Source organism: Dipodomys merriami, unplaced genomic scaffold (genome assembly GCF_024711535.1).
Source record: "Dipodomys merriami isolate MVZ:Mamm:240054 unplaced genomic scaffold, mDipMer1.0.p SCAF_22, whole genome shotgun sequence".
Lineage (NCBI taxonomy): Eukaryota > Metazoa > Chordata > Mammalia > Rodentia > Heteromyidae > Dipodomys > Dipodomys merriami.
Window position 1 is genome coordinate 7597427 of NW_027203604.1, and position 26275 is coordinate 7623701.

At 39.3% G+C, this 26275-nt stretch overlaps 1 protein-coding gene across 1 annotated transcript in view; it reads right to left on the reverse strand.

Annotated features, from left to right (window-relative positions):
* Uhrf2 (ubiquitin like with PHD and ring finger domains 2) overlaps nucleotides 1-26275 on the reverse strand; it is an 81254-nt gene that overhangs the window by 43963 nt on the left and 11016 nt on the right. The window contains exon 3 of the mRNA XM_070033233.1: nucleotides 16703-16962. Within this exon, the coding sequence (XP_069889334.1) occupies nucleotides 16703-16962 (260 nt within the window). The remainder of the gene's footprint in view (nucleotides 1-16702; nucleotides 16963-26275) is intronic.

Here is a 26275-nt window from a genome sequence, read left to right on the forward strand (position 1 = left end):
AATTACATGAAAAATCTCAATTTTTAAACACATTAACAATGGTGGATAACTTTTGATGATAGTGAAAATACAATTACGTTAAAAGCAGTTATACCTCAAATATGGTAATTCCAAGTAAGACTTGAGAATACTTACCAAAATGATTTTTATTAATTAGAAATAAGCCAGAAAGTTTGCTTCCATTATTAGCTATTTTGCAAATTTGTAAGAAAAAAAAACCATATAACAAGTAAAAGAGGTAATTAAAGCTGAAAGATTAAAACAAAAATCACCAAAATCTTATAAATAAAGACCTAAAGTTCAAATCAAATTCTCAGCATAGTTCCTGAACCCTAGAGTATGTAAGAGAACCATTGCTCTGTACATTTCAAAGGTTCCTGGGTTACCTGTTTGCAAAACAGATTTCTGAGACCTAGCCAAATCCCAAGTCCTATAGCAGTGAGATCCCCTCAAGAATCAGCATTCTAAACACCATTCCTGGATAAATCTGCAAAATTTTTTAACTTTCTTTAAGAAATACTAAAGGGACAATGCATAAAATTGAAAAATCCAAATTAACTATCTATATAGTTATTCTAAGTACTACGTATCTTACAACACATCCAAGAGCAATGATAAGGTCACATGTGAACTTCTTCCATTCACCTTTTCATTATCATTGAAGACTCTGCAAGTCACAGAGGGTGAGAGGAAATATTTAAAGTCTTTGGTAAATATAGCAGTAACAAACAAAAAGCAATAAAGTTCACTGGTGGGGCTGGGAAGGTAGCTCAGTGGTAGAAAGCTTGCTTTGCATGCATGAGGCCCTGGCCCAGAAAAAAAGCTGTAAGTGGCCCTATGGCTCAAGTGGTAGAGTGCTAACCTTGAGCTGAAAAGCTGAGGGATAGTGCCCAAGTCCAGAGTTCAGGCCTCTCAACCAAGCCCCCCCCCCCCAAAAAAAAGTTACACTGGTCATTTCACCAAAGTTCTGAAACTAAATTTCACTAAAGCTTCCTATATTCAAAATTTCATTCAAGAAAAATCTACTTTTCCCAATCAAAACCCAGAAATCACTGCATTTGGCAATGCTCTAAACATTTTTGGGATCTTTTAAATATACTGTATTATAAAAAAAGTTACTCCCATATAAAAATACTACTTGATTCTGTGCACATTTGGCTCACTGACTTCTATTTGTAGTAGCTATAATTAAAATAACTAAAACTAGGCATCACAGGCTAACAACTTCAAAAATCTTGAAAAAGTCAGGCATAGTGGCTAAGATTTGTAATTCCAGCTACTCACCATGTAAAGGCAGGAGGATTGAGTGTTTGAGGTCAGCCTGGACAATTTTGGGAGAGTATATCTTAAATTAATAATAATAATAATAATAATAATAATAATAATAATAATAATAATTACTACTATAAAAGGACTGGAGTAGCTAGGCACTGGTGACTCACGCCTGTAATCTTAGCTACTCAGGAGGCTGAGATCTGAGGATCACAGTTCAAAGCCAGCTTGCGCAGGAAGACCCTGAGACTCTTATCTCCAATTAACCACCAGAAAATCAGAAGTGGTGCTGTGGCCCAAGTGGTAGAGTGCTTACCTTGAGCTGAAGAGCTCAGAGGCAGCGCCCAGACCCAGAGTTAAAGTTCCACGACTAACCAAAAATAAGATAAAATAAATTTTTAAAAAGGGGGCTGCAGTAGTAGCTCAAATGGTAGGGAGTCTTCCTAGCAACTGATAAGTCCTGGGTTCAATCATTAGGATATATACAACTTTGAAAAGGAGCAAATGTTTACCCATTTGGTCCATTACAACCTAATAGGCACTGGTGGCTAAAGGCTGTAACTCTAGCTAATCAGGAGGCCTAGACATGGAGGATTATGGTTTGAAACCAGATTAGGAAAGCAAAGTCCACGAGATTCTATCTTAAAAAAAAAAAAAATGACGTCTGTTGACAGTGGCTCATGCCTGTCATACTAGCTACTCAGGAGGCCGATATAAGAATTACAGTTTGAAGCCAGCCAGGCAGAAAAGTCCATGAGACTCTTATCTCCAATTAACCATCAGGAAATCAGAGATGGCACTATGGCTCAAAGTGGCAGAGAGATAGCCTTGACCAAAAGCAACTTAGGGACAGTGGTGCCCAGGCCCTGAGTTCAAGCCCCGGGACTAGGAGAAAAAAAAAAAAGAGGAAAATGTAGGGCTAGAAACCTGAATCCAGTAACATAGGCTAAACCAAATGAGCAGTCTACAACGCAAGAGGGCCTGAGTTCAAACCCTAGTACCATCACCACCAAAATAACAACATAAAACTCCACAATATGACCACTAAATTAGCTATTATCTTATTTATCATCACACCTTACACTTATGGTATGAATCTTATTACTAATAACTCAAGCCCTCATCAGTATAAACACAGGAATCCTAATTATTCTAGTTATATCTAACCTGGCTGTTTATTCTATGATCAACGAGGGTCACATGATACCATTGATAGGATAAGCTCATTTTTTAAATTTTTTAAATAAGAATTACTGCAGATCTCTCCACACAAACAATGAATGCAAGAAAAGCCTGGGAAAGCACCATACGAGCCCTGAGAGCCAATAACTGCCAACCCAGACTGATCTACCCGGCAAAGCTAGCATTCACATTCGATGGAGAACTGAAAACTTTTAATAGCAAAGAAAAACTAAATGAATACATAAACATTAAGCCAGCATTACAAAGAATTCTAAGAGTGGGGACACAACCTGAAGAAAGCAGCCAGGAACTGGGGCCTGCCCCAAACAGGCGTTACTCAAAGTCTAACTGAGCAAGCACAGGAGGAAAGGAAAAAAGAAAAACTTAGGAAAACAGAATGGCAGGGACAACAATGCATCTCTCTATACTTTCTCTTAATATAAATGGGCTGAATTCGCCAATCAAGAGAAAACGAACTGAGGACTGGATCAGAAAACAAGACCCATCCATCTGTTGCCTTCAGGAGACCCACCTCTCAGCCAAACATACAAACAAACTCAGAGTGAAGGGGTGGAAAAGGATCTACCAATCAAACGCCCCCAGTAAGAAAGCAGGTGTAGCTATCCTGATATCTGACAAAATAAACTTTTCACTAAAATCAGTACAGAAAGACAAGGACGGACACTACATATTAATAAAGGGAACAATCCAAGAGGAGGATATAACCATCATCAACTTATATGCCCCAAATATTGGTGCACCCAGATATGTCAAACAAATGCTCTCAAACTTACAGAATAAAATAGATCCCAATACGATAATACTAGGAGACTTTAACACACCACTCTCACCAAAGGACAGGTCTACCAACCAGAGGATTGGCAAAGAAGCTACCGAATTAAGAGAGGCCATACTTCAAGCGGAATTAACTGACATCTACCGAGTATTTCACCCTAAAACAACACAGTACACATTCTTCTCAGCAGCTCACGGAACTTTCTCCAAAATAGACCATATCATAGTTCATGCAAGGAACTTAAGCAAATACAAAGGGATCGACATAATCCCCTGTATCCTATCTGACCACAGTGGAATCAAGCTAGCTCTCAATAACAAAGCATACCGCAGAAATTTCTCTAATACATGGAAATTGAACAGCACACTCCTTAACAATGCCTGGATAACAGAAGAGATCAGAGAAGAAATAAAGCATTTCCTACAACTCAATGAAAATGAAAACACCTCACAAAGAAACTTGTGGGACACAGCAAAAGCAGTCCTGAGGGGCAAATTTATTGCCCTCAGTGCCCACATCAAGAGAATGGAGACAGACCAAGTAAATAATCTCATGTTGCAATTAAAACAGCTAGAAAAACAGGAAAAAATGGGACCTAAAGCTACTAGAAGAAGCCAGATAACCAAATTAAAAGCAGAGATTAACCAATTAGAAAATCAGAAAACCATAACCAAAATAAACCAAACAAAAAGCTGGTTCTTTGAAAAAATAAACAAAATTGATGGCCCATTGGCTAGATTAATTAAAAAAAGAAGAGAGGAAACCCATATTAATAGGATTAGGGATGCCACGGGAAACATCACCACACGTACCCAAGATATCCAAACAATTCTAACAGACTACTTTCAAAAGCTATACTCTCTAAAGGAAGAAAATCGGGCAGAAATGGATGCATTTTTAGAGAAATACAAGTTGCCCAAACTGAGCAAAGAAGAAGTTAACCAATTAAATAAGCCAATATCCTATAATGAGATACAGGAAGCTATCAAAAGTCTTCCAACAAAAAAAAGCCCAGGACCAGATGGATTCACAGCAGAATTCTATAAGACCTTTAAACAAGAACTAATACCCATACTCCTCAAGCTCTTCAGAGAAACAGAGAAGGAAGGAGCTATCCCAAACTCATTCTACGAAGCCAATATCACACTCATCCCCAAACCAGGCAAAGACCCAACCAAAAAGGAGAATTACAGGCCAATCTCCTTGATGAACACAGATGCAAAGATCCTTAACAAGATTCTAGCTAACAGAATCCAGAAACACATAAAAAAAATAATTCATTATGACCAGGTAGGCTTCATCCCAGAGACACAGGGATGGTTTAACATACGTAAGTCAATAAATGTAATCCAACATATCAACAGAGCCAAGGTCAAGAATCACATGATTATCGCTACAGATGCAGAAAAGGCCTTTGACAAAATTCAACATTCATTCATGCTAAAAGCTCTGGAGAAAATAGGAATAGAAGGAACATTTCTAAAAACAATAAAAGCCATTTATGACAGACCAATAGCCAATATTATACTTAATGGGGAAAAGCTGCAACCAATTCTCCTAAAATCAGGAACAAGGCAAGGATGCCCACTGTCTCCACTCCTCTTCAATATAGTCCTAGAACCAAGGCAAGAAAAAGACATTAAAGGGATCCGCATAGGGAAAGAAGAAGTTAAACTATCCCTTTTTGCAGACGACATGATACTATACCTCCACGATCCCAAAAACTCCATCCCCAAACTCTTAGAAATCATAAATCACTTCGGCAAAATAGCAGGATACAAAATAAACCCACAAAAATCAGTTGCCTTCCTATACACTGATAATGTACAGGAAGAGAGGGAAATAAAGGGAGCAACCCCATTCACAATAACCTCCCGAAAAATAAAATATTTAGGAATTAACCTAACCAAAGATGTAAAAGAACTATTTAATGAGAACTATAAAAAGTTAAAGAAAGAAATTGCAGAAGACACTAGGAAATGGAAAGACCTCCCATGCTCCTGGATAGGCCGACTTAATATAGTAAAGATGGTAATACTTCCAAAACTAATATACAAATTCAACGCAATTCCTATTAAAATCCCAATGACGTACATCACTGAAATACAGAAAACAGTCCAAAAATTCATATGGAACAACAAAAGACCTAGAATAGCCAAAACAATTCTAGGGGATAAAGACAATATGGGAGGGCTATCCATGCCGAACTTCAAACTCTACTACAGAGCTATAATAACAAAGACAGCATGGTACTGGCACAAAAACAGACCCGAAGACCAATGGAACAGAATAGAAGATCCAGAAATAAATCCACAGGCCTACAGCCAGCTGATATTCGACAAAGGAGCCAAAGACATACAATGGAAGAAACACAGCCTCTTCAACCGCTGGTGCTGGTCAAACTGGGCAGCCACATGCAGAAAACTAAAAGTGGACCCCAGCCTATCACCATGCACCAACATCAACTCAAAATGGATTAAAGACCTTAACATTAAACCTGAATCTCTGAAACTACTGCAGGACAGAGTAGGAGAGACACTTGAACTAATAGGCACAGGAAGGAACTTCCTGAACAGAGTCCCAGGGTCACAACAAATTGGAGAGAGACTCGACAAATGGGACTACCTTAAAATAAAAAGCTTCTGCACAGATAAAGCTATCGCAACCAAGCTAGAAAGACAACCAACTAATTGGGAAAAAGTATTTACCAGCAATATATCAGACAAGGGGTTAACATCCTGTATATACAGGGAACTCAAGAAACTAATCCCTCCCAAACCCAACAAACCAATTACTAAATGGGCAAGGGAACTAAAGAGGGACTTCTCAAATGAAGAAATAAAAATGGCAAAGAAACACATGAGGAAATGTTCATCATCCCTGGTGGTGAAGGAAATGCAAATAAAGACAACCCTGAGATACCACCTTACCCCAGTCAGAATGTCCCACATCCACAAATCAGCCAACGACAAATGCTGGAGGGGATGTGGAGAACGAGGAACGCTATTACACTGCTGGTGGGAATGTACACTCATACAACCACTTTGGAAAGCAGTCTGGAGGGTCCTTAGAAAGCTAAAGATTGACCTCCCTTACGACCCAGTCATACCACTTCTAGGCATCTACCCTGAACAACAGGAACCAATATACAAGGACACGTGCACCTCCATGTTTATTGCAGCACTGTTCGCAATAGCTAGGATATGGAAACAACCTAGATGCCCCACCACAGATGAATGGATCCAAAAATTGTGGTATCTGTACACAATGGAATATTATGCAGCCATTAGAAATGACAAAATAATGGCATTTGCAGGGAAATGGATGGAGCTAGAAGGAATCATGTTGAGCGAGGTAAGCCAAGAACGAAGAGACAAACAGTACATGGTCTCCCTGATAAGTGGATGATGAATCCAAAATGTTAGGTGATATGACAAAACTAACAGGACTTAAGAAACAAAGAACTCCCACTCATCTGGTTGAACCACTACTAAATATCCCCATGCTGCTGATCACATATATGGTATATAACATATGAGCACCGTTATATATTACAGACTGTGATAGACAATTTGCTCCAGGAAAGTTAGAATGAACTTGTGACTTTAAATGAGCATCATTATTCCACAATACTGTGAATTTCCGGAAATTAAGTAATCACTTAATCACAATCAGAAAAAAAAAAAAAAAAAATAGAACCTTGGGGAAGGGAGGGAGGGAGGGGATGGTAGGGGGAAAACAATGGAGGGGTAACAATGTTCAAGAGGAAGTGGAAGTGTACTCATTACCTCACTCATGTAACTGTAACCCTCTGTATAGTATCTTTACAATAAAAAAAAAAAATTCTAAGGGGAAAAAAAAAAAAAATTTTTTTTTTTTGGTCAGTTGTGGGGCCTTAACTCTAGGCCTGGGCCCCGTCCCTCAGCTCTTCAGCTCAAGGCTAGTGCTCTACCACTTGAGCCACAGCACCACTTCTGGCTTTTTCTGCTTATGTGGTGTTGAGGAATCTAACCCAGGGCATTATGCATACAAGACAAGCACTCTACCACTGAGCCACCTTCCCAGCCCCAGAATAAGCTCATATGAAGTTATCTAAGCCATTATTCTACTAACAGTTTCATCGACAAATACATTTTACTATATAATTATCTCAATCACATGTGATTATTTATACGATAATAACCATTGTAATATGCTTTATTTAAAAGTAAAAAATAGGGCTGGTAAGGTGGCTCAGTGGTAGAGCGCTTGCCTTGCATGCCTGAGTCCCTAGGTTCGATTCCTCAGCACCACATAAGCAAGAAGAAAAAAGCCGGAAGTGGCTCTGTAGCTCAAGTAGTAGAGCACTAGCCTTGAGCTGAAGAGCTGAGGGACAGCGCCTAGGCCCAGAGTTCAGGCCCCACGACCAGACCCAAAAATAAACAAATAAAAATAAGAGTAAAAACTAAGCTCCTCAGAGTTGGTAGGAGGATCAAAATTGTCTCAGGTTTCAATGTCAAATATGTCACAGGCCTATTTGCTCTATTCTGCATAGAAAAGATATTAATATTATGACAAATGCTTTGACAACAATCTTTTTCCTAATAGTGCTTATAATCTCCACGTGCCAGAAATTTATACAAATAATTTTATTAATAATATCCTCAATTTCAAGTATTTCATTCTATGAATCTAAGTTTCCTATTCCCAGACTTCTGTACGGTCCTTTATTCATTATGAAAAACACTTCCACCCTCAACACTAGCCTTATGCATACAACAAAACATCTATACCCATCATTATTATCAAGTACTCCTCCTCAAATATAATAATTATATCTGATTAGTTATTATCCCCCTGCCCTACTGCACTGCTGTGGGAATATAGACAAATACAATCACTATGGACAGTGGTCTGAAGGGTCCTCAAAAAAACTAAACATAGAACTTCCCTATGACCCACCCATACCACTCCTAGGCATCTACCTAGAATGTTACAAGTCAGGATACTATCAAGGCACTTGCACATGCATGTCTATTGATGCACTATTCATACTAGCCAAGTTGTGAAAACAGCCCAGATGCCCTCAATAGATGAGGAGATCCAAAATATGCAGTGCTTATACACAATGAAATTTTACACAGCCATAATAAATTATACAGGACTTTAGGCATTCACAGTGAGACCAAAGGAAGATACTCTTAGGGGAGGAACACAAAGGTACAATGCCTCTGATAACATAAAATAATACTTATTGAAATGAATCCCAGGAAGCACAAACAACAGTTTTTCTTTTCTTTTTGACTTGTTTGTTCATTCATCTGTCTTTGGGTGAGGGGTGGGGGGAAAGGGGTGCACAGAAATGGTTAGACAAAGGGTAAAGAAATGCAGTAGTGGTACTCAGTAGATACTATGTTGAAAATGAACTACACAGGAGCTGGGAAAAAGCTAGGAGTGGCACCATGGCTCAAGTGGTAGAGTACTAACCTTGAGCAAAAGAAGCTCGGAGACAGTGGCCAGGCCCTGAGTTCAAGTCCCAGGAGTGCCAGAAAAAAATAAAATGAACTTTACAACGAGGGCTGGGACAGGTAGAAAAAACGGAGAAAAGGGATGACACTGTCCAAAAAGAAATGGACTCATTACCTGACCTATGAAACAGTAACCCCTTTGTACATTATATTTATAATAACAATAAAAAATAATGATTATTTATGTATTTTTGGATGTGGAGTTTGAACTCAGGGCCTGGGTGCTATCCTTAAGCTCTTTTGCTCATGGATAGTGCTCTATCACTTTGAGTCACAGCGTCACTTCTGGTTTTCTGAAGGTTAAGCGGAGATAAAAGTCTCACGAACTTTCTTGCCCAGGCTGGCTTTGAACCACCATCAAAAGATCTGCCTCCTGAGTAGGATTATAGGTATGAGACACCAGTGTCTGGCTCACTAATAATTAAAAAAAAAAAATTACCCCATGGGCTGGGAAGGTGGCTCAGTGGTAGAGCACTTGCCTTGCATGCTCAAGGCCCTGGGTTCGACTCCTCAGCACCACATAAGCAAAAAGAAAAAAGCCAGAAGTGGCGCTGTGGCTCAAGTGGTAGAGCGCTAGTCTTGAGCTGAAGAGCTGAGGGACAGCGCCCAGACCCAGAGTTCAGGCCCCACAACTGGACCCAAAAAAAAAATTACTCCGAAGTTATACCAACTCTTCTTTCAGATATTATAATCACAGTACTATTAATTTTAGTGGATTTAGAAATAAGCGTGCTATTATTCCCATCCTAATTGCAAATCAATTACCCACTCCACAGAAGCTGCTATCAAATACTTTTAATACAAGCAAACAAAATCCTTAATCCTAATAATGGCTATTATCACAAATATGCTTCAATCAGGACAATGGACTGTTAAAAGCCATTAACCACCACTAGTCCTTATAATAAACCTATCAGTTAGAACTAGCCCAATTCCACTTTTAGACTCCAGAAGTAATTCCCAATTGTATCAGGAATCAAAATGCAAAATTCCCAATTGTATCAGGAATCATATTAATTAGACAGAAACTGGAGCTCATCTCATCTACTTCAAATCTTGCCAACAACTAACCAAAGTATAATCCTTAGTCTAAATATGCCTATCCATCATATGCAATTGTGGGCTAAACTAGACTCAGTTGCAAAAGATATTAGCCTATTCATCAACTGCCCTATAGAATAATTTACCATTATTTGTAACCTATAAACAATAGCTCTCAGTTATTTATGTTAACTATTACAATATCTGTAATAGTTAACATAAATTCGAATACCACAACATTTACACATGAACAAAAATACCACTAATAATCTCCATATTTACTTATCACTTTCTTATCATAGGACTTAGACCTAAATGAATTACTATTTAAGAAAAACAAAATCAAGGCTGGGAATGTGGCTTAGTGGAAGAGTGCTTGATGAAGCCCTGGGTTTTGATTCCTCCATAACATATAAACAGAAAAAGCCGGAAGTGGTGGTGTGGCTCAAGTGGTAGAGTGCTAGCCTTGAGCAAAAGAAGCTCAGGGACAGTGCCCAAGCCCTGAGTTCAAGCCCTAGGACTGGCAAAAAAAAAAAAAAAAAGAAAAAAGAAAAAGAAAATCAAACAAACAAAAAGAACATTATTATAGGTAAATGTCAGTGGTTCATGCCTGTAAGTTGAGTACAGGAGGCAGAGATACAAAGATTGCAGCTTGAAACCAGGCAGTTTATGAGGCTCTTATCTCCATTACTAAGAAAAAAGCTGGACTGGAGGTATGGATCAAGTGGTAGAGTGTAAGCTATGATCCCAAAAGCCAAGCAGAGTGTTTAAGGCCTCAAGTTCAAGCCACAGTACTGGTACAAAACAAACAAAAAACCCTACTTATAAGAAGTGAGTTGAGGGGCTGGGAAGTTGGCTCAGTGGTAGAGTGCTTGCCTTGCATGCATGAGGCCCTGGGTTCGATTCCTCAGCACCACATAAGCAGAAAATAAGCGAGAAGTGGTGCTATGGCTCATGTGGTAGGGCACTAGCCTTGAGCTGAAGAGCTGAGGGACAGTGCCCAGGCCCAGAGTTCAGGCCCCACAACCGACAAAAAAAAAAAAAGTGAGTTGAAAATACAGCACATAAGGCTTAACATTATCTAAAGTACTGTGAGATATTCCATAGATATTACCTGTCAGAAACACTAGGGAAATTATTGTCTCAAGATTCCTGCTGCTTTTCATCAGTAGCTTCAGGATCTACTTTCTCAAGAATACTTTTTCGTGAATTTGGATGTTGAAGGATCCTTACAACTGTTCAACTCAACTTTTAATATGTTAAGCAGAACATATCTGATAGGAATAAAGAACACTCAGGCATAGTGAACAAGTGCAAGCTTACCAAAATTAGAGAAAACCTGGTGTCTTCCTGACTAATAATTTATAATTGACTATATTACTTTGACATTTGTTTACTTTTAATCCCTTTTTTTTTTTTTTTTTTTTTTGCAGAAAAATACCTCTGAAAGTAGAGCTTTCATTCAGGTATAATTTGTTCCCATTATCAGGGTTTTGTGGGGTAGGAAAGGGAGGTAGCTCTCCTCACAGCTAAGTTGTAAAAGTCCACTAAAAGGTGCTTTTCAAATCGATTTACAGGTGGGGACATGGCCCAATGGTAGAGTGCTTGCCTAGCAAATTTGAGGCCCTGAAGTCACTTCTCAGTACCAGCACAAAAAACAAAAATAGTTTCTAGATCTATAGTCTTAATTTTTCTCTTGGAACACTAACCACATTGGCTGAGTTCAAATAAAATAAGAGTAATGCCAGGCACCAGTGGCTCATGCCTATAATCCTACTCAGAAGGCTAAGATCTGAGGATCACAGTTCAAAGCCAGCTGGGGCGGAAAGTCCGTGAGACTCTTATCTCCAATTAACTACCAGAAAACCAGAAGTGGCATTGTGGCTCAAGTGGCAGAGTGCTAGCCTTGAGCTGAAGCGCTGAGAGACAGCGCCCAGGCCCAGAGTTCAAGCCCCACAACTGACAAAAACAAACAAACAAAAAGCGATGATAGATGTATCATTTAATAGCAATTAAAATAACAAAGAATAAAAAAGATGAGATCTGAAGAGTTACAGTTTGTGGCTAGCCCAGCAGAAAAGTCTCCAAAAAACAAACCAGAGGCATGGCTCAAACAGTGGAGTACATGTAGAATCCCATGTAGGATACCTCTCTCACCTATGCTTAAGGACAACTGGCTCAAGGTTCTCAGAGATTTGGAGGTAATGCTAATGTACAAGTTTGTCAAATAGACAAAATGCTTTCAGCTTACTCTAGTATGAGAAAAACAGCTAGTTTACTGATAAAACTATGGTAGTACCTAGTTAGTACATAACTGGAATAGGATGATAGCCCACTTAAAGTATTAAAAAGGTGAACCTGAGAAACAATGTTTTGGAAGTAAAAATTACACTGAAGATAAATGTCATCTACAATCACTAACTTTGTAAATTCTCTATTGCCTACCAAGCTTAAGGCCCTGAAGTCAATTCTCAGTAGCAGCACAATTAGTACCAGCACATTTGGCAATGGTAACTTAACAAAGTCTCTAAAGTGGAAGATAGCCAATGCTTGTTTCCAAATTGGCTACTTCTCAAGTCAAATTATTCTCTGCCTTTAAGAGATCTGAGTGTAGGTTGGTTAATCCTGAAACTTACCAGTGTGTTATATAGAAATTCCCACTAGACAGCGTTCACAATAAAAGTTCTTATGTTTCAAGTTTTTCAAGCTAAATATTTAGTTCTTTCTATTACTCTTCATTGTGATTTACAAGTTTATATTTTGGTTTTTACCATCATGAACCTGGTCGTGTTGGTATTGTTTTTAAAGCATGGGAGCTGGAGGATAATATTATGGATATGGAACAGCCAGTCCAGTATAATCGCAACATCACCCATTTGACAGCTACATTCTATTGACTCACCTAAGCTTAATATTCAACCAATGTTTATCACAGATGGGCACAGCAGCATGGGCCTGCAGTTACAGCCACTTGAGAAGCTAAGAGGATCACTCAAGCACAGGAGTTTGGGGACCAATCAAAGCAACACAAGATGACTGTCTCTTTGGGACAGAATCGAGGAAATGCTCCAACAGCAATCTTCAGTGTTGTTGGTTTTTTTTTGTTGTTGTTGTTGTTTTTGGTCAGTCTTGGGGCTTGAACTCTAGGCCTAGGCACTGTCCCTGAGCTCTTCAGCTCAAGGAAAGGGATCTACCACCTGAGCCAAAGAGCCACTTGGTTTCTGGTGGTTACTTGGAGATAAGTCTCATGGACTTTCCTGCCCCATCTGGCTTTGAACCATGATCCTCAGATCTCAGTGTCCTGAGAAGCTAGGATGACAGGCATGAGCCACTGGTACCCTGCTTCAATATATCCTTTTTTAATCCAAAGAACTTGATGATTTATTAAAATTAGCAAGTAGTCCATCATTTTTTAAAACTTATTTGTTCTAATGACCATGAAGAAAAGATTATCATATTCAGATCAGATCATAAAGACACTCTTTTTAGGACATTATACCATCCATTTGTTATACAGATTTTTATCCACTATTTTATATATTTTACACTGTCTTTAATACAGTTCTTTTTATTTTTTTTATTTTTAGTTGGTCAGGGGGCCTGAACTGTGGGCCTGGCCTCTCTCCTTCAGGTCTTTAGCTCAAAGCTAGCACCCTACCACTTCAGCCACAGTGCCACTTCTGGCTTTTTCTGCTTATGTGGTACTGAGGAATGGAACCCAGGACCTTATGCATGCTAGGCAAGCACTCTATCACTCAGCCACCTTCCCAGCCCCATTTCTGTTATCTTTTATTTTAAAGGAAGTTCATCTATTATACCTTTGGGTTACCAAGACTGAAACATTTAACTCATGGAAGAATATTTTAGATTTCTTATGTATTTTGGACCTAGATTCTTTTTTTTACTATTGACATTCATTCTAATCAAGACATTTTCTCCATTAATGAGCTGTCTAAGATGTTATGTTGAGTCAGGGGCACTGGTGGCTCACGCCTGTAATCCTAGCTACTCAGGAGGCTGAGATCTGAGGATCACGGTTCAAAGCCAGCCTGGGCAGGAAAGTCCGTGAGACTCTTATCTCCAATAAACCACTAGGAAACTGGAAGTGGTGCTGTGGCTCAAGCGATAGAGTGCTCGCCTTGAGCTGAAGAGCCAAGGACAGCACCTAAGCCCAGAGTTCAAGCCCCACGACCAACAACAACAAAAAAAAGATGTTATGTCAAAAACCAAACTTTACAACTTTGGCGGGGGGGAGATATGGGAAGGGGAAACAAAGGAGGAAGCAACAATGCTTGATAAGAAATGTACTCATTACCTTGCCCATGTAATTGTAACCCCACTGTATGATAGCCAAGTAAACATTAAGATACTGTGCTTTTTGCTCTTAATGTTACACCAAACTCAAGCATTTGGGTCTATTCTCTATATCATCTTACTTTAAAATCAGACTTTAAAACCTTGAAGCTGGGCTGGGAAGTTGGCTCAGTGGTAGAGCACTTGCCTTGCATGCTCGAGGCCCTGGGTTCGATTCCTCAGCACCACATAAGAAAAAGCCGGAAGTGGCGCTGTGGCTCAAGTGGTAGAGCACTAGCCTTGAGCTGAAGAGCTGAGGGACAGCGCCCAGGCCCAGAGTTCAGGCCCCACGACCAGACCCAAAAAAATAAAAAATAAAAATAAAACCTTGAAGCTGTCAGGCACCAGTGGCTCATACCTATAATTCTAACTACTGAAGAGGCTGTAATCTGAGGATCATGGTTTGAAGACAGTGGGACAGTAAAATCCATGAGATGCTTATCTCTAATTAAGAACACAAAAAGGGGGGCTGGGGAAGGTGGCTCAGTGGTAGACTGCTTGCCTTGCATGCATAAGGCCCTGGGTTCAATTCCTCAGCACCACAAAAGCAGAAAAAGCCAAAAGCAGTACTATGGCTTAAGTGATAGAGCACTAGCTAGCCTTGAGTTGAAGAGCTCAGGGATAGCACCCAGGCCCAGAGTTCAGGCCCACAACCAACAACAACAACAAAAAAAAAAAAAAAAAAAAAAGAAAAGAAAGAAAGAGAGAGAGAACCCAAAAGCCAGGTATAGAGCTATGGTTCAAGTGGTAGACTGCTAACCTTGAACAAAAAAGCTCAAGGACAGCACCTAAGGCTTGAGTTCAAGCCTCAGGACCAGTACTAACTGCCCCCCCAATAAAAAAATCTGTGAAGCATATTAAGCTTTGATTCAGTTCATGTTTAAATCTTCATACAGTACTGTTGTTTCTTTTTGTGCCATTCTGCAAAGTATTTTAACCAAATAAAAAATTTTATTAGCTAGATTGAGATCTTACATAGCAGTTTTCCTAGTAATTTCTCCAGCTTGTCAAGAGAAAACTCAGTGAAGAATTTAAAACACTACTTCCTGGCCAAAGTCTCCCACAACTAACGCTGCCACTATGCCATGACATATAAACTTACTATCTCCATACACTGACTCTAACCTCTTTTCTATTGTACTCCCATACTCATCAATATTATTAGTTATGGCAAATGCCCTAACTTTATACTCATTCTCATTATTGGTTCCATTATCCTTAATCATGATGATGTTAGGTCTGCCTGGGAGAATAGCCCCCTTCCCCTTCATGAAGAACAGCATGTAGTTTCACCAGAAATCACCTGCCCAAAACTAGTAATCACCTGAAACTGTTAATTACCTGACTGAGTCAGCAAAAGGATAGGGAATCACTTCCATATCCCCTGTGACCACACCTCCTCCTCATCTTTCCCTATACAATCTCTCTCTCCATTACACACTACACAATGCTCTGAATACCTACATCTGGTGCAGGCAGGTGGTTTGGTTCCTCTAATAGACTCTCTTCGGCCTGACTGGCAACCCTTACAGATAAAAAGCAAAATGATGGCTCATTACAAATTATCAGTAAGTAGGCTAGCCATAACTACAAGAAGTATCAGAAAAAGAAAACTTAAAGGGTTCTATTTCTTAAAGGGCTCTATTTTTTTAAATCACTTTCCAGGCATATAAGTTTTCTTATATCATCATTCACACCAATATAAGAATTTGAACTCTTATACACAACAAGAACTTGGTAACATATTTTCAATACATAAAGGTATCATTTGAGAGGAGACTTAAGTTCATGTAGTGTTTTTAGTAACATTTACTGAATTTATCCAAACAGTAAATTTTATACTGAAAATTTGTTAATTAGAGATTTAAGTCTAACTTTCTTATCTAGGCTGGCTCTGAAGTATGATCCTCAGATCTCAGCTTCCTAAGTAGCTAGGATTACAGGTGTGAGCCACCAGCACCTTGCTCTGAAATACTTTTCAAGGAATAACTAAAATTTGTGTTAGTCTAGGCTCCCAAGGCCAAGTCTGAACACCATTTCCGTAGTAGTATTTCCGAATATATTTTGTCAGAGGATTGGAGAGTTACTTCTAATGAGAATGAAACTCCTTTTAGAGGAACAAAAAATATTCTAAACTTGGTTTGTAATAATGTATAATCCTGTGAATGTGTTTAAAAAACATTAAATTGTACCCATTGAACCAAACAATTTATATGTAAATTATTTCAATAAAAAGCTCTTTAAAATATTTTACCTTTTCTAATGTTCCATGTTACAAAATACTGTTTATAGTAAAAAGACGAACAGAAACCTGAACATCCTAAATTAAGCCAAATATTTGGATGGTGAAAACAAACCACTTACACACCAGATGACTAGGAGTTGAAGGGACCTTACTCACTAGGTAACAATCACCAAACCAAACAAAAAGTAATAGATTATACATGACCTCTAAAAGATTTCTTCAGAAAGACTAAAATAATGTAGAAACACCAGGCTTGTTTCTATGCACAAAAACATGAATGAAGTCCTCAATAGCATGAGCACTTACTCATCATACTCGATATGATAAATAACGTCTTCATCAGCAGCAACAGAGTCTGAATTAGACGTAGAGGGTACATTGTCCAATTTATTTGTGTTCTCTTTGGAATTATGATTTACATTTCCATTAGTCCTTTTATAAGAACTGCCATTCTTCAGTGGAGTTTTGCCACGTGAATGTCCATCAGAAGCTCTAGTAACACTATGTATATGTGCTTCAAACCAAGCACCAAGGCCGACATCTCTGGCATCCACCAATTCATTTACCTAAAAAAAGTTTAAAATGAGTTAATGAAGCTTACTTTCTTCTACTGCTTCAAAAACCTTAGGTTATGATAACTCAAGTTATCTGAGATTATGGTAAGCAATTTTTGCAGCTACTCATGTTTGAAATGATTAAGAGATAAGATCCAAATTATTCTACCTAGATTATACTATCTTAAACTTGGTATTTAAGATGAAAGTTAACTTTCCACTAAATTTCCTTCATTGAAACAAGTGTTGTACCTACTCTGTACATATGTCAACACTATACTTATAAAAATTCTTGCTACATAATTCTTATGTAGCCAAGAATCATTCTTACAAGTATTTAATGAAAATTCAACACTTTAAACTATGTTGATATTTTGTTTCATGAATATCTTCGTATTTCTAAAAGACACACACACATATTCCAACCAGAAAATATTAAAAATAGAAAATAAGAGAATTATGCATAAGAACAAGACTGTATTGTTAACTCATCTCTTCAAAATGAAAAAGTTCCACCACTACTTAGTAACTCACTAGGTAAATAAATTTATTTACCCCCTCAAAGAAAAAGATTAAAATGTCAGAACAGAGCCAAAAGACACATGATAACCAAATCTAGTAAATGATCCAGAACTAAACTGTCTAATCTGATAGTATATTTAATCTGATAGTATTGATAATTAAGAATTAAGAAATGGTCTGGTGTGAGTGGCTCACACTGTTGTCCTAGTTACTCAGAAAGCTGAGATCTGAGTATGATAGTACAAAGCCAGCATGGGCAGAAAAGTCTCCAATTAACTAACAAAAAGCTGAAAGCAGAGGTGTAACTCAAGTGAGAGAATACCACCAGCCTTAAGCAAAAAAGCTAAGGAAGAGTGCAACACCCTGAGTTCGGACCCAGTACTGGCACACATAAAACACACACACACATAGAAGAAGAAATGAAACATATTTAAACAAATGCACAAAACCCTCTCCTAAAAGATTTGAGGACATTGCAGACAAATGTCTACAAGTACAAAAAAAAGAAAACAACTCTTCAACTTTTTCTTTAGCCCTTTAAATACCAGTGGCCTGTAACTTAACACTTGGGAGACTAAGATCTGAGAATCACAGTTCAAAGCCAGCCCAGCTCTTATCTTCAATTAACCAGCAAAAGCCAGAAGTGGATCTGTGCTCAAGTAGTAGGGCACTAGCCTTGAACACAAAACCTTAAGGGCAGTGCCCTGGCCTTGAGTTCAAGCCCACAAGACTGGCACAGGTGCACAAACGCACACATACAGACACATGCATATGTGCATGCATGCACACACACATACACAGCCCTTTAAAAAAAACTGGGACTGAAGACATGACTCAGGTGGTGGGGTGCCTGCCAATGAATGTAAAGCATTAGATAGCAAGTTGGAGCACTGGCCTCAGATGGAAAAAAAAAAAAATGAAATAATTAATACATGATCACTTTCTCAAAGCAGATTTCCCTTGAGGGTAAGAGAGTATGTCAAGGTGTTTAAAGAGAATTCTGACAGTTGGTATGGCTTAAAAAGTATATACTAAATGTTAAATACACATGAGCTATGTATTATAAGGTGCCTTACTTAAGATTTGCCAATCTTAACAAGCTTAATAATTACTATTTTATATGTTTAACTGAAGCAAAGACCAAAAGTTAACTTGCTTTTAAGTGAAAGCTGAAGAAATGGAAGATCCTGTATTTGAAGGCATTATGACCTTGAAACTTGCCAAAAAGTATTAACTTTCACTACCAGAAGGGATATAACATTTAACTTAAGGTACTACCTTAAAAAAAAAAAAATCACTCGTAGGACAGTTTAATATAACGTTAAGAATGGGAAAAAAAGGACATAAGGGCCAACCAGGCTAAATATGATAAAAAAGCAGATACGGAACATGCTACTCACTGCTCCAATTTATTCATGCATTAAGTGGAAATAAGCATCTTTCTTCTGTAAGAATTATGGATGCAAATTTAAAGGAAATTAGCCTCTTATAGGCAACACATCTAAAAGAAACAATAAAAAAACCAATATTAAAGATTATGATAATTGGGAGAATAAACTAAGGTTTCTACTCTTTCACAGAAAATCAAACTGTAGGTATTCTTACAGCAGTACGCAAACATTGCTGTACTCTATGATATTGAAATGCTAACAGTAAAAATCACCTTAAACTCTGGGCAAAGTTGGGCATATCTCTAATTCCAGAATTTAGGATCACAAACTATGTGACCAGCCTAATAAGCTCCATGGTTAAGCACTATCTCAAAAAGAATTAACAAGCCAGGCACCAGTGGCTAGCAATCCTAGCTACATAGGAGGCTGAAGATCTGAGGATCAAAGTTCGAAGCCAGCCTGGGCAGGAAATTTCTTGAGATTCTTTTTTTTTTTTGGCGGTTGTGGGGCTTGAACTCTGGGCCTGGGCACTTGTCCCTCAGCTCTTCAGCTCAAGGCGAGCGCTCTGCCACTTGAGCTACAGCGCCACTTCCGGTTTTCTAGTGGTTTATTGGAGATAGGAGTCTCATGGTCTCTCCTGCCCGGGCTGGCTTTGAACCGCGATCCTCAGATCTCAGCCTCCTGAGTAGCTAGGATTACAGGTGTGAGCCACCGGCGCCCGGCTTTCTTGAGATTCTTATCGCCAATAAACTACTAAAACAAGCCAGAAGTAGCACTGTGGCTCAAGTGGTAGAGCACTCACATTGAGCAAAAGAGCACAGGGACAACGCCCAGGTTTTAAAAAAGAACAAAACCTTCTAAACAATATAAACCTTACTATGGATTAGTAAGAAGTACAAACGAAATAAGTGGATATGCTATCAAATATAACAAACTAGCAGGTAGGTCTATTATCTGGATACTCCAATATCTGGCAATGTAGTAAGAATTAAGAGAAACAAAAAATTAACAGAAAAACATCGCCAATGCTTAAACACCAGACATAATTTGGGACATTATTGAATATATTTATAACTAGAAACACAAATCAAAAGTTTTATTATCCTACTAACTATAGTGAACCATACAAAAAATGCATCTAAACTGCGACGGAGTACTCTTAAATTCAGAACTTTTGTACATTACATAGACATACTATGTTAAGGCAAACAAATGAGTCAAAATGCACATAAAAGATAACTCTTTCGTAGACAGAGTTTGGGTTTGGATGGCCGGTGGTCAAAAGAAAATTAACAAGAAAACAGGTATTTCCATGGTAATTTTCTAAGTAATCTAGTATAAATAAAGAACTACGCCCCCCCCCTTTTTTGGGGGGGTTACATTTAGTAACAAAATGGAAGGAAAAAAAAAAAGCTGGGTATGATTGAAGGCTGGGGCAGGAGACACTGGGGCAGGAAAAGGCAGGAAAATTGTGAGATCAGCCTGGACTACATTCAAGGCACTGTTGCCAAAAATAGGAGAAAAAGAAGAAGAGAGAGAATTGAGATAGAAGGAGATGGCAAAGGAAAAGACAAAGAAGAAAACAGAATGTAGTAAGTAGGAATGTTTCAACTGTATCCATAGGATCTTAATTGAAGGAAACATAAAGAGGTAGATGCCATTGCAAGAATTACTTAACATTTCCAAAGAAAGACACTAAAGGCTACAAAGGGAAGCACCGGATTTGGTCAAGAGGCAAAAGATACTACTAGGGAGAAAGCACAGGCCAGAGCGTTTACTGTTTTCCAGAGGAAAAAATCAAAACAAGCAGGACAGAGTAGAATAGGTTAAGATTAGCTGAATACTGTCAATGGGCAATCCCTAGTTATCTGGTACATGGCTATGGGTAATCAATACAAAGGAATATTTGGGCTAGTATGTGAACTGACTGGGAATGGAACACACAGGACTGTCTGCTTTGTTTCTTGGCTTGTTTATTTGCTGGTACCAGAGAGCTTGATGGGGCCTCATGTTCTCATTTGGCTTGCTTGCTATCATTGGGCCATTCCTCTAGTCTGGCATTTATTTTACTTGTTATTTGGAAACAGAGACTTTTCTGGTTTTGAACTACAAACAATTTTACAGGTCTCAGAATCTTGAGTAGCTAGAATGGAGCCACCTAGTTGGCTCAAGATTGTTTGCTCTGAATATGAAAAACAGGTTCACTGACAAGTGGTTAAAGATCTCTTAAGTATTAGCTAGTCTTTTCAATCCCCAGCACCAAATTAACAAAACAAAACACTGGTCCTAGTCTTCCCAGCCAGCAAGGTCCCTTGTATACTTCATGATGTCAAAACATCATAAAATAGGGCTGGGAATGTGGCTCAGTGGTAAGAGTGCTTGCCTAGCACACATGAAGCCCTGGTTTCGAATCCTCAGTACCACATAAATAGAAAAAGCCAGAAGTGGCACTGTGGCTCAAGTACTAGAGATAGCCTTGAGCAAAAGAAGTTGAGGGACAGCGCCCAGGCCCTGAGTTCAAGCCCCAGAACTGCAAAAGAAAAAAAAAAACCATAAAATATACAAATTTTTTAAATATGGCGAATATGAGCTGAAAAGTCATAAGGGAAAGGTCACTCACATGACTACACTTAATAGATGAATTTATTCATATTTTTAAAACAACTATATATATATGAAGTCTTCCATGTCCAAGTGTTTCATTAAAAAACAAACACCAGGGTGCCAGTGGTTCACACTTGTAATTCTAGCTACTCAAGAAGAAGAGATCTGAGGATCATGGTTCAAAGCCAAGCCAGGCAGGAAAGTACATCTCATGGACTTAAACCAACTAACCACCAGAAAAAGTGACAGAGTGCTAGCTAGCCTTGATAGAAAGAGCTCAGGGACAGAGCCCAGGCCCTGTCCTCAAGCCCTATGACTAAAACAAACAAAAAACCACAAAGCAATAATTCGCTCAGTGCTGGTGGTGGCTGACTCCTGTAATCTTAGCTACTCGAGGCTGAAATCTGAGAATAGTGGTCTGAAGACAGCCTTAACGGAAAAGTCTGAGAGGCCTTTTTTTTTTTTTTTTAGCCAGGCCTAAGGCTTGAACTTGGGGTTTCTTTATTCTCCAGACTAGTGCTCTACCACTTGTGCCACATCGTCACTTCAGGCTTTTTCTGAGTAGTTTACTGGAGATAAGAATCTCAGGGACTTTTCTGCTCTGGCTAGCTTTGAACCTTAATCCTCTATCTCAACCTCCTGAGTAGCTAGGATTACAGGAGTAAGCTCCCAATTAGACTCTTATCTCTAATCAGCAAAAAGGTGGAACTGCAGGTGTGGCTCAAAGTGTCAGTGCCAGCCTTGAGCAAAAAAGCTAAGTGATAGTACAAAACTTTGAATTCAAGTGCAAATAAAAAAAGGAAGAAGATAACCACTCTGAAATATGGTGGTAAGCAAGGAATAGTTTAAAAACAAAAAACACACAAAACAAGCTGGGCGCCGGTGGCTCACACCTATAATCCTAGCTACTCAGGAGGCTGAGATCTTTGGATCTCAGTTCAAAGCCAGCCCAGGCAGGAAAGTCCAGGGGACTCTCATCTCCAATAAACCAATAGAAAATGGGAAGTGGCACTGTGGCCCAAGTGGGAGAGCGCTAGCCTTGAGCTGAAGAGTGCAGGGACAGCAGTGTTCAAGCCCCAATGACCGACAAAAACAACAACAACAAAAAAACCCCAAAACACATTAATACCAAACATCAAATACTGAGGGCTTACTTAAATACGTGTTTTTTTTTGTCGGACATAGGGCTTGAACTCTGGGCCTGGATGATGTCCCTGAGCTCCTCAGCTCAAGGCAAGCACTCTACCACTTGAGCCACTATGCCACTTCCATTTTCTGGTGGTTAATTGAAGAGTCTCATGGACTTGCCTGCCCAGGCTGGCTTTGAACCGAGATCCTCAGATCCCAGCCGCCTAAGTAAACTAGACTTACAGGTGTGAGCCACTACTGTCGGCTTTGTTTTTATTCTCTTGAGACATGGCTTCATTATGTTGTTTAGGATGGCCTGGAACTCACTACATACCTCAGGCTGGCCTTGAACTCCTTCCTAACTTCCCAAGTATCTGCGATTGTTGAGTATATAACACTTTTTCCCCCTACAGACAACATTCCAACTCTGCAGATGATCCTGAGTTCAAGTCTTCCATCTATCATCTATAAGGAATTACCTTAAAACAAATTAACTTGTCTCAACCTCATATTTTGAAATGTGTTAAAGACATACCTTGCAGTATATTTGAGATAAGGTAAGAAAATCCACATAAAGTGCCAACTTAGCAAGAATATAATGTACACAAATAAAACGGCTGCCCTTTTCCTTTCTTTTGGGCTAGTCCTGGGGCTTCACCTCTGGGTCTGGGCTCTATCCCTGAGCTTCTTTTTTGTTCAAGAATAGATCTCTACCATGTGAGCCACAGTGCCACTTTCGGCTTTTTCTTTTTTCTTTTTGTTAGGCCTGGGACTTGAACTCTGGGAACTGTGCACTGCCCCAGCCTTTTCTGTTTATGTGGTACTCAGGAATCGAACCCAGGACTTCATGCATGCTAGGCAAGCACTCTACCACTAAGCCACATTCCTAGCCTGTGTAAAAAGCTTAACAATGTTATACTGTTAGCTAGGCCTTAAAACTTAACCAATCTAAAACACATAATTTAGGCTAGATGACAACCACTACAAAATATGTCTCCCACATTAACTTAGGTATCAAAAGAACACCCTAATTCAGAAAATAAGTTTAGTTCCTATAGTCAGTCAACTAATGTTCAATATAGTGAGAATGAATAAGCCTAGTCCCTTCACAATCTTCTACAGACCAGATTCTTAAATATTGTAATCAAAAGGAAGAAAAAGGCTGGGTGCTAGTGGCTCACACCTATAACCCTAGCTACTCAGGAGGCTGAGATCTAAGGATTGTGGTTCAAAGTCCGCCCTGCAGGACTATTCAGAAAAGACCAGAAGTGGGGCTGTGGCTCAGTGGTAGAGCACTAGCCTTGAGCCAAAGAAGCTCAGGGACAGTGCCCAGCCTGGAGTTCAAACTTCAGGACCAGCACCAAAAAAAAAAAAAGGAAGGAAAAAAACAAAAACTTGTTTATTCAGAAAGCAATCTTTTTTTTTGTTTGTTTGTTTTGTTTTGTAGATCGTGGAGCTTGAACTCTGGGCCTGAGCACTGTCCCTGTGCTCTTCAGTTCAAGGCGCGCTCTACCACTTGAGCTACAGCGCCACTTCCATTTTCTGGTGATTTATTGGAGATAAGAGTTTCACAGACTTTCCTGTCCAGGCTGGCTTTGAACCGTGATCCTCAGATCTCAGCCTCCTGAGTAGCTAGGATTACAGGCATGAGCCACCGGCGCCCAGCACCAGAAAGCAATCTTAATTACAGAAACCTCTACATTTATAAAAGGAAAGTCTAGAATTAGTAATTAATTCAATAGCAGCACAAATTTTCAGTATGTGCAAGGCCTTGGGTTTAATCCCAAGCAGCACTAGCAAGAACCCTACCACAAATAATATAAAAGAAAAACTATGTGTATGTAGTTGTCGATCCTGGTGCTTGAACTTAGGGACTGGGTGCTGTCTCTGAGCAATTCTGCTCAAGGCTGGTGCTCGGGCTGGGAAGGTAGCTCAGCGGTAGAGTGCATGCCTTGCAAGCATGAGGCCCTGGGTTCGATTCCTCAGCACCACATAAACAGAAAAAGCCAGAAGTGGCGCTGTGGCTCCAGTGGTAGAGTGCTAGCCTTGAGCTGAAGAGCTGAGGGACAGCGCCCAGACCCAGAGTTCAGGCCCCATGACCGGCAAAAAAAAAAAAAAAAGGCTGGTGCTCTACCACTGAGCTACAGTGCCACTTCTGGTTTTCTAGTGATTAATTGGAGGTAAGAGTCTCACCAATTTTTCTGCCTGGCTGGCTTCGAGCTGTGATCCTCAGATTTCAGCCTCCTGAGTAGCTAGGAGACTGTGAGCTTGATCTTTGGGGATAGGTGTGGAATATTACTTGGTCCCTAGCTAGTGGAACTATTTTGTGAGGTTCCAGAAACTTCAGGAGGTAAGAGTCATACCGGAGGCAAGCCTCTGGAGGCTATACCTGGTTCTCAGTCTCTTCCTCTCTTGCCTCCTATCTACCATAAAGTGACAAATCCTTCCATACCCGGGCACACGGGACCTGGCTGTTTGTCAGGTATTTTGGTCAAAGTACTAAAAAAAGTTACTAGTACATGTTCTAAAATAAGCAACTTATTTAAAAAATAAAATGTGAAAAAATAAAGTAGAATACTGGTAGTGCTGAGGCTTAAATATTTTTCATCCCCTGTTAAAGGCTGTGTTTGACTTTAATTTCCACTGGTAGGTAGAATACAGAAATGTTGGCATGGTGCACCTGTAGTCTCAGCTACTAGGGAACTAAAGCAAGAGAATTACTTGAGGTCAACCTGGGCAACGTGGTAAGCAACTATGTAACAATCTCTTAAAAATAAAAATAAATAAATGTGCAAAATTAACTAACACAGTTATTTATAATTTGTAAGAATACATACACTGTATCTCTTACTCTATGCCACATTGGGACTGCCAACAAAAAAAGCTATCACTATATAGACCATTGCTCTTTCAACAAAAGTATAAGCCATAATTTTTGTGTGTTTATGCCAATACTTCTTGAACTCGTGACCTGCCACTGTCCCTTAACTTGTTCACTCAAGGCTGTCACTCTATCCCTTGATTTACACTTCTACTTCTGGCTTTTTTGTGGTCAAGTGGAGATAAGAGTCTCAGGGAAAGCTAGGCATCAGTGGCTCACACCTGTAATCCTAGCTACTCAGGAGGCTGAGATCTGAGGATCACAAAAAACAGCCCGGGCAGGAAAGACTAGGAGACTCTTGGCTCCAATTAACCACAGAAAACCATGCTATGGCTCAAAATAGTAGAGTAGTAGCCTTGAGCAAAAGTGCTCAGGGATGGTGTCCAGGTCCCCAGTTCAAGCCACAGGACCAGCAAAAAAAAAAAAAAAAAAAGGCTCAGCATTCTGAGTAGCCAGGATTACAGGTGTGAGCCTCTGACACCCAGCTTATAAATTAAAACAAGGGAAAAAAAATACAAATCTCATCCAATCTGTGGCATTTTATTACTGGCAAGAGAAAACAGAGTAAGTATATATATGACAAATAAATAGGTGATATAGATAAAACACAGTTAATTTTCAGTGCCTTAAAATAGCAATTCAACAAAAGTTAGACCCTTTGAAAATGCCATGAAGAAACCACAGTTGTTTATCATTGTACTAACAGCAACTGGAATAGAATTGTCACAACTGGATACTCAAAAAGATACTTACTGAGAAGAACAGAGGAAGGGAAAGAGAGGGAGGGAGGACTACATAG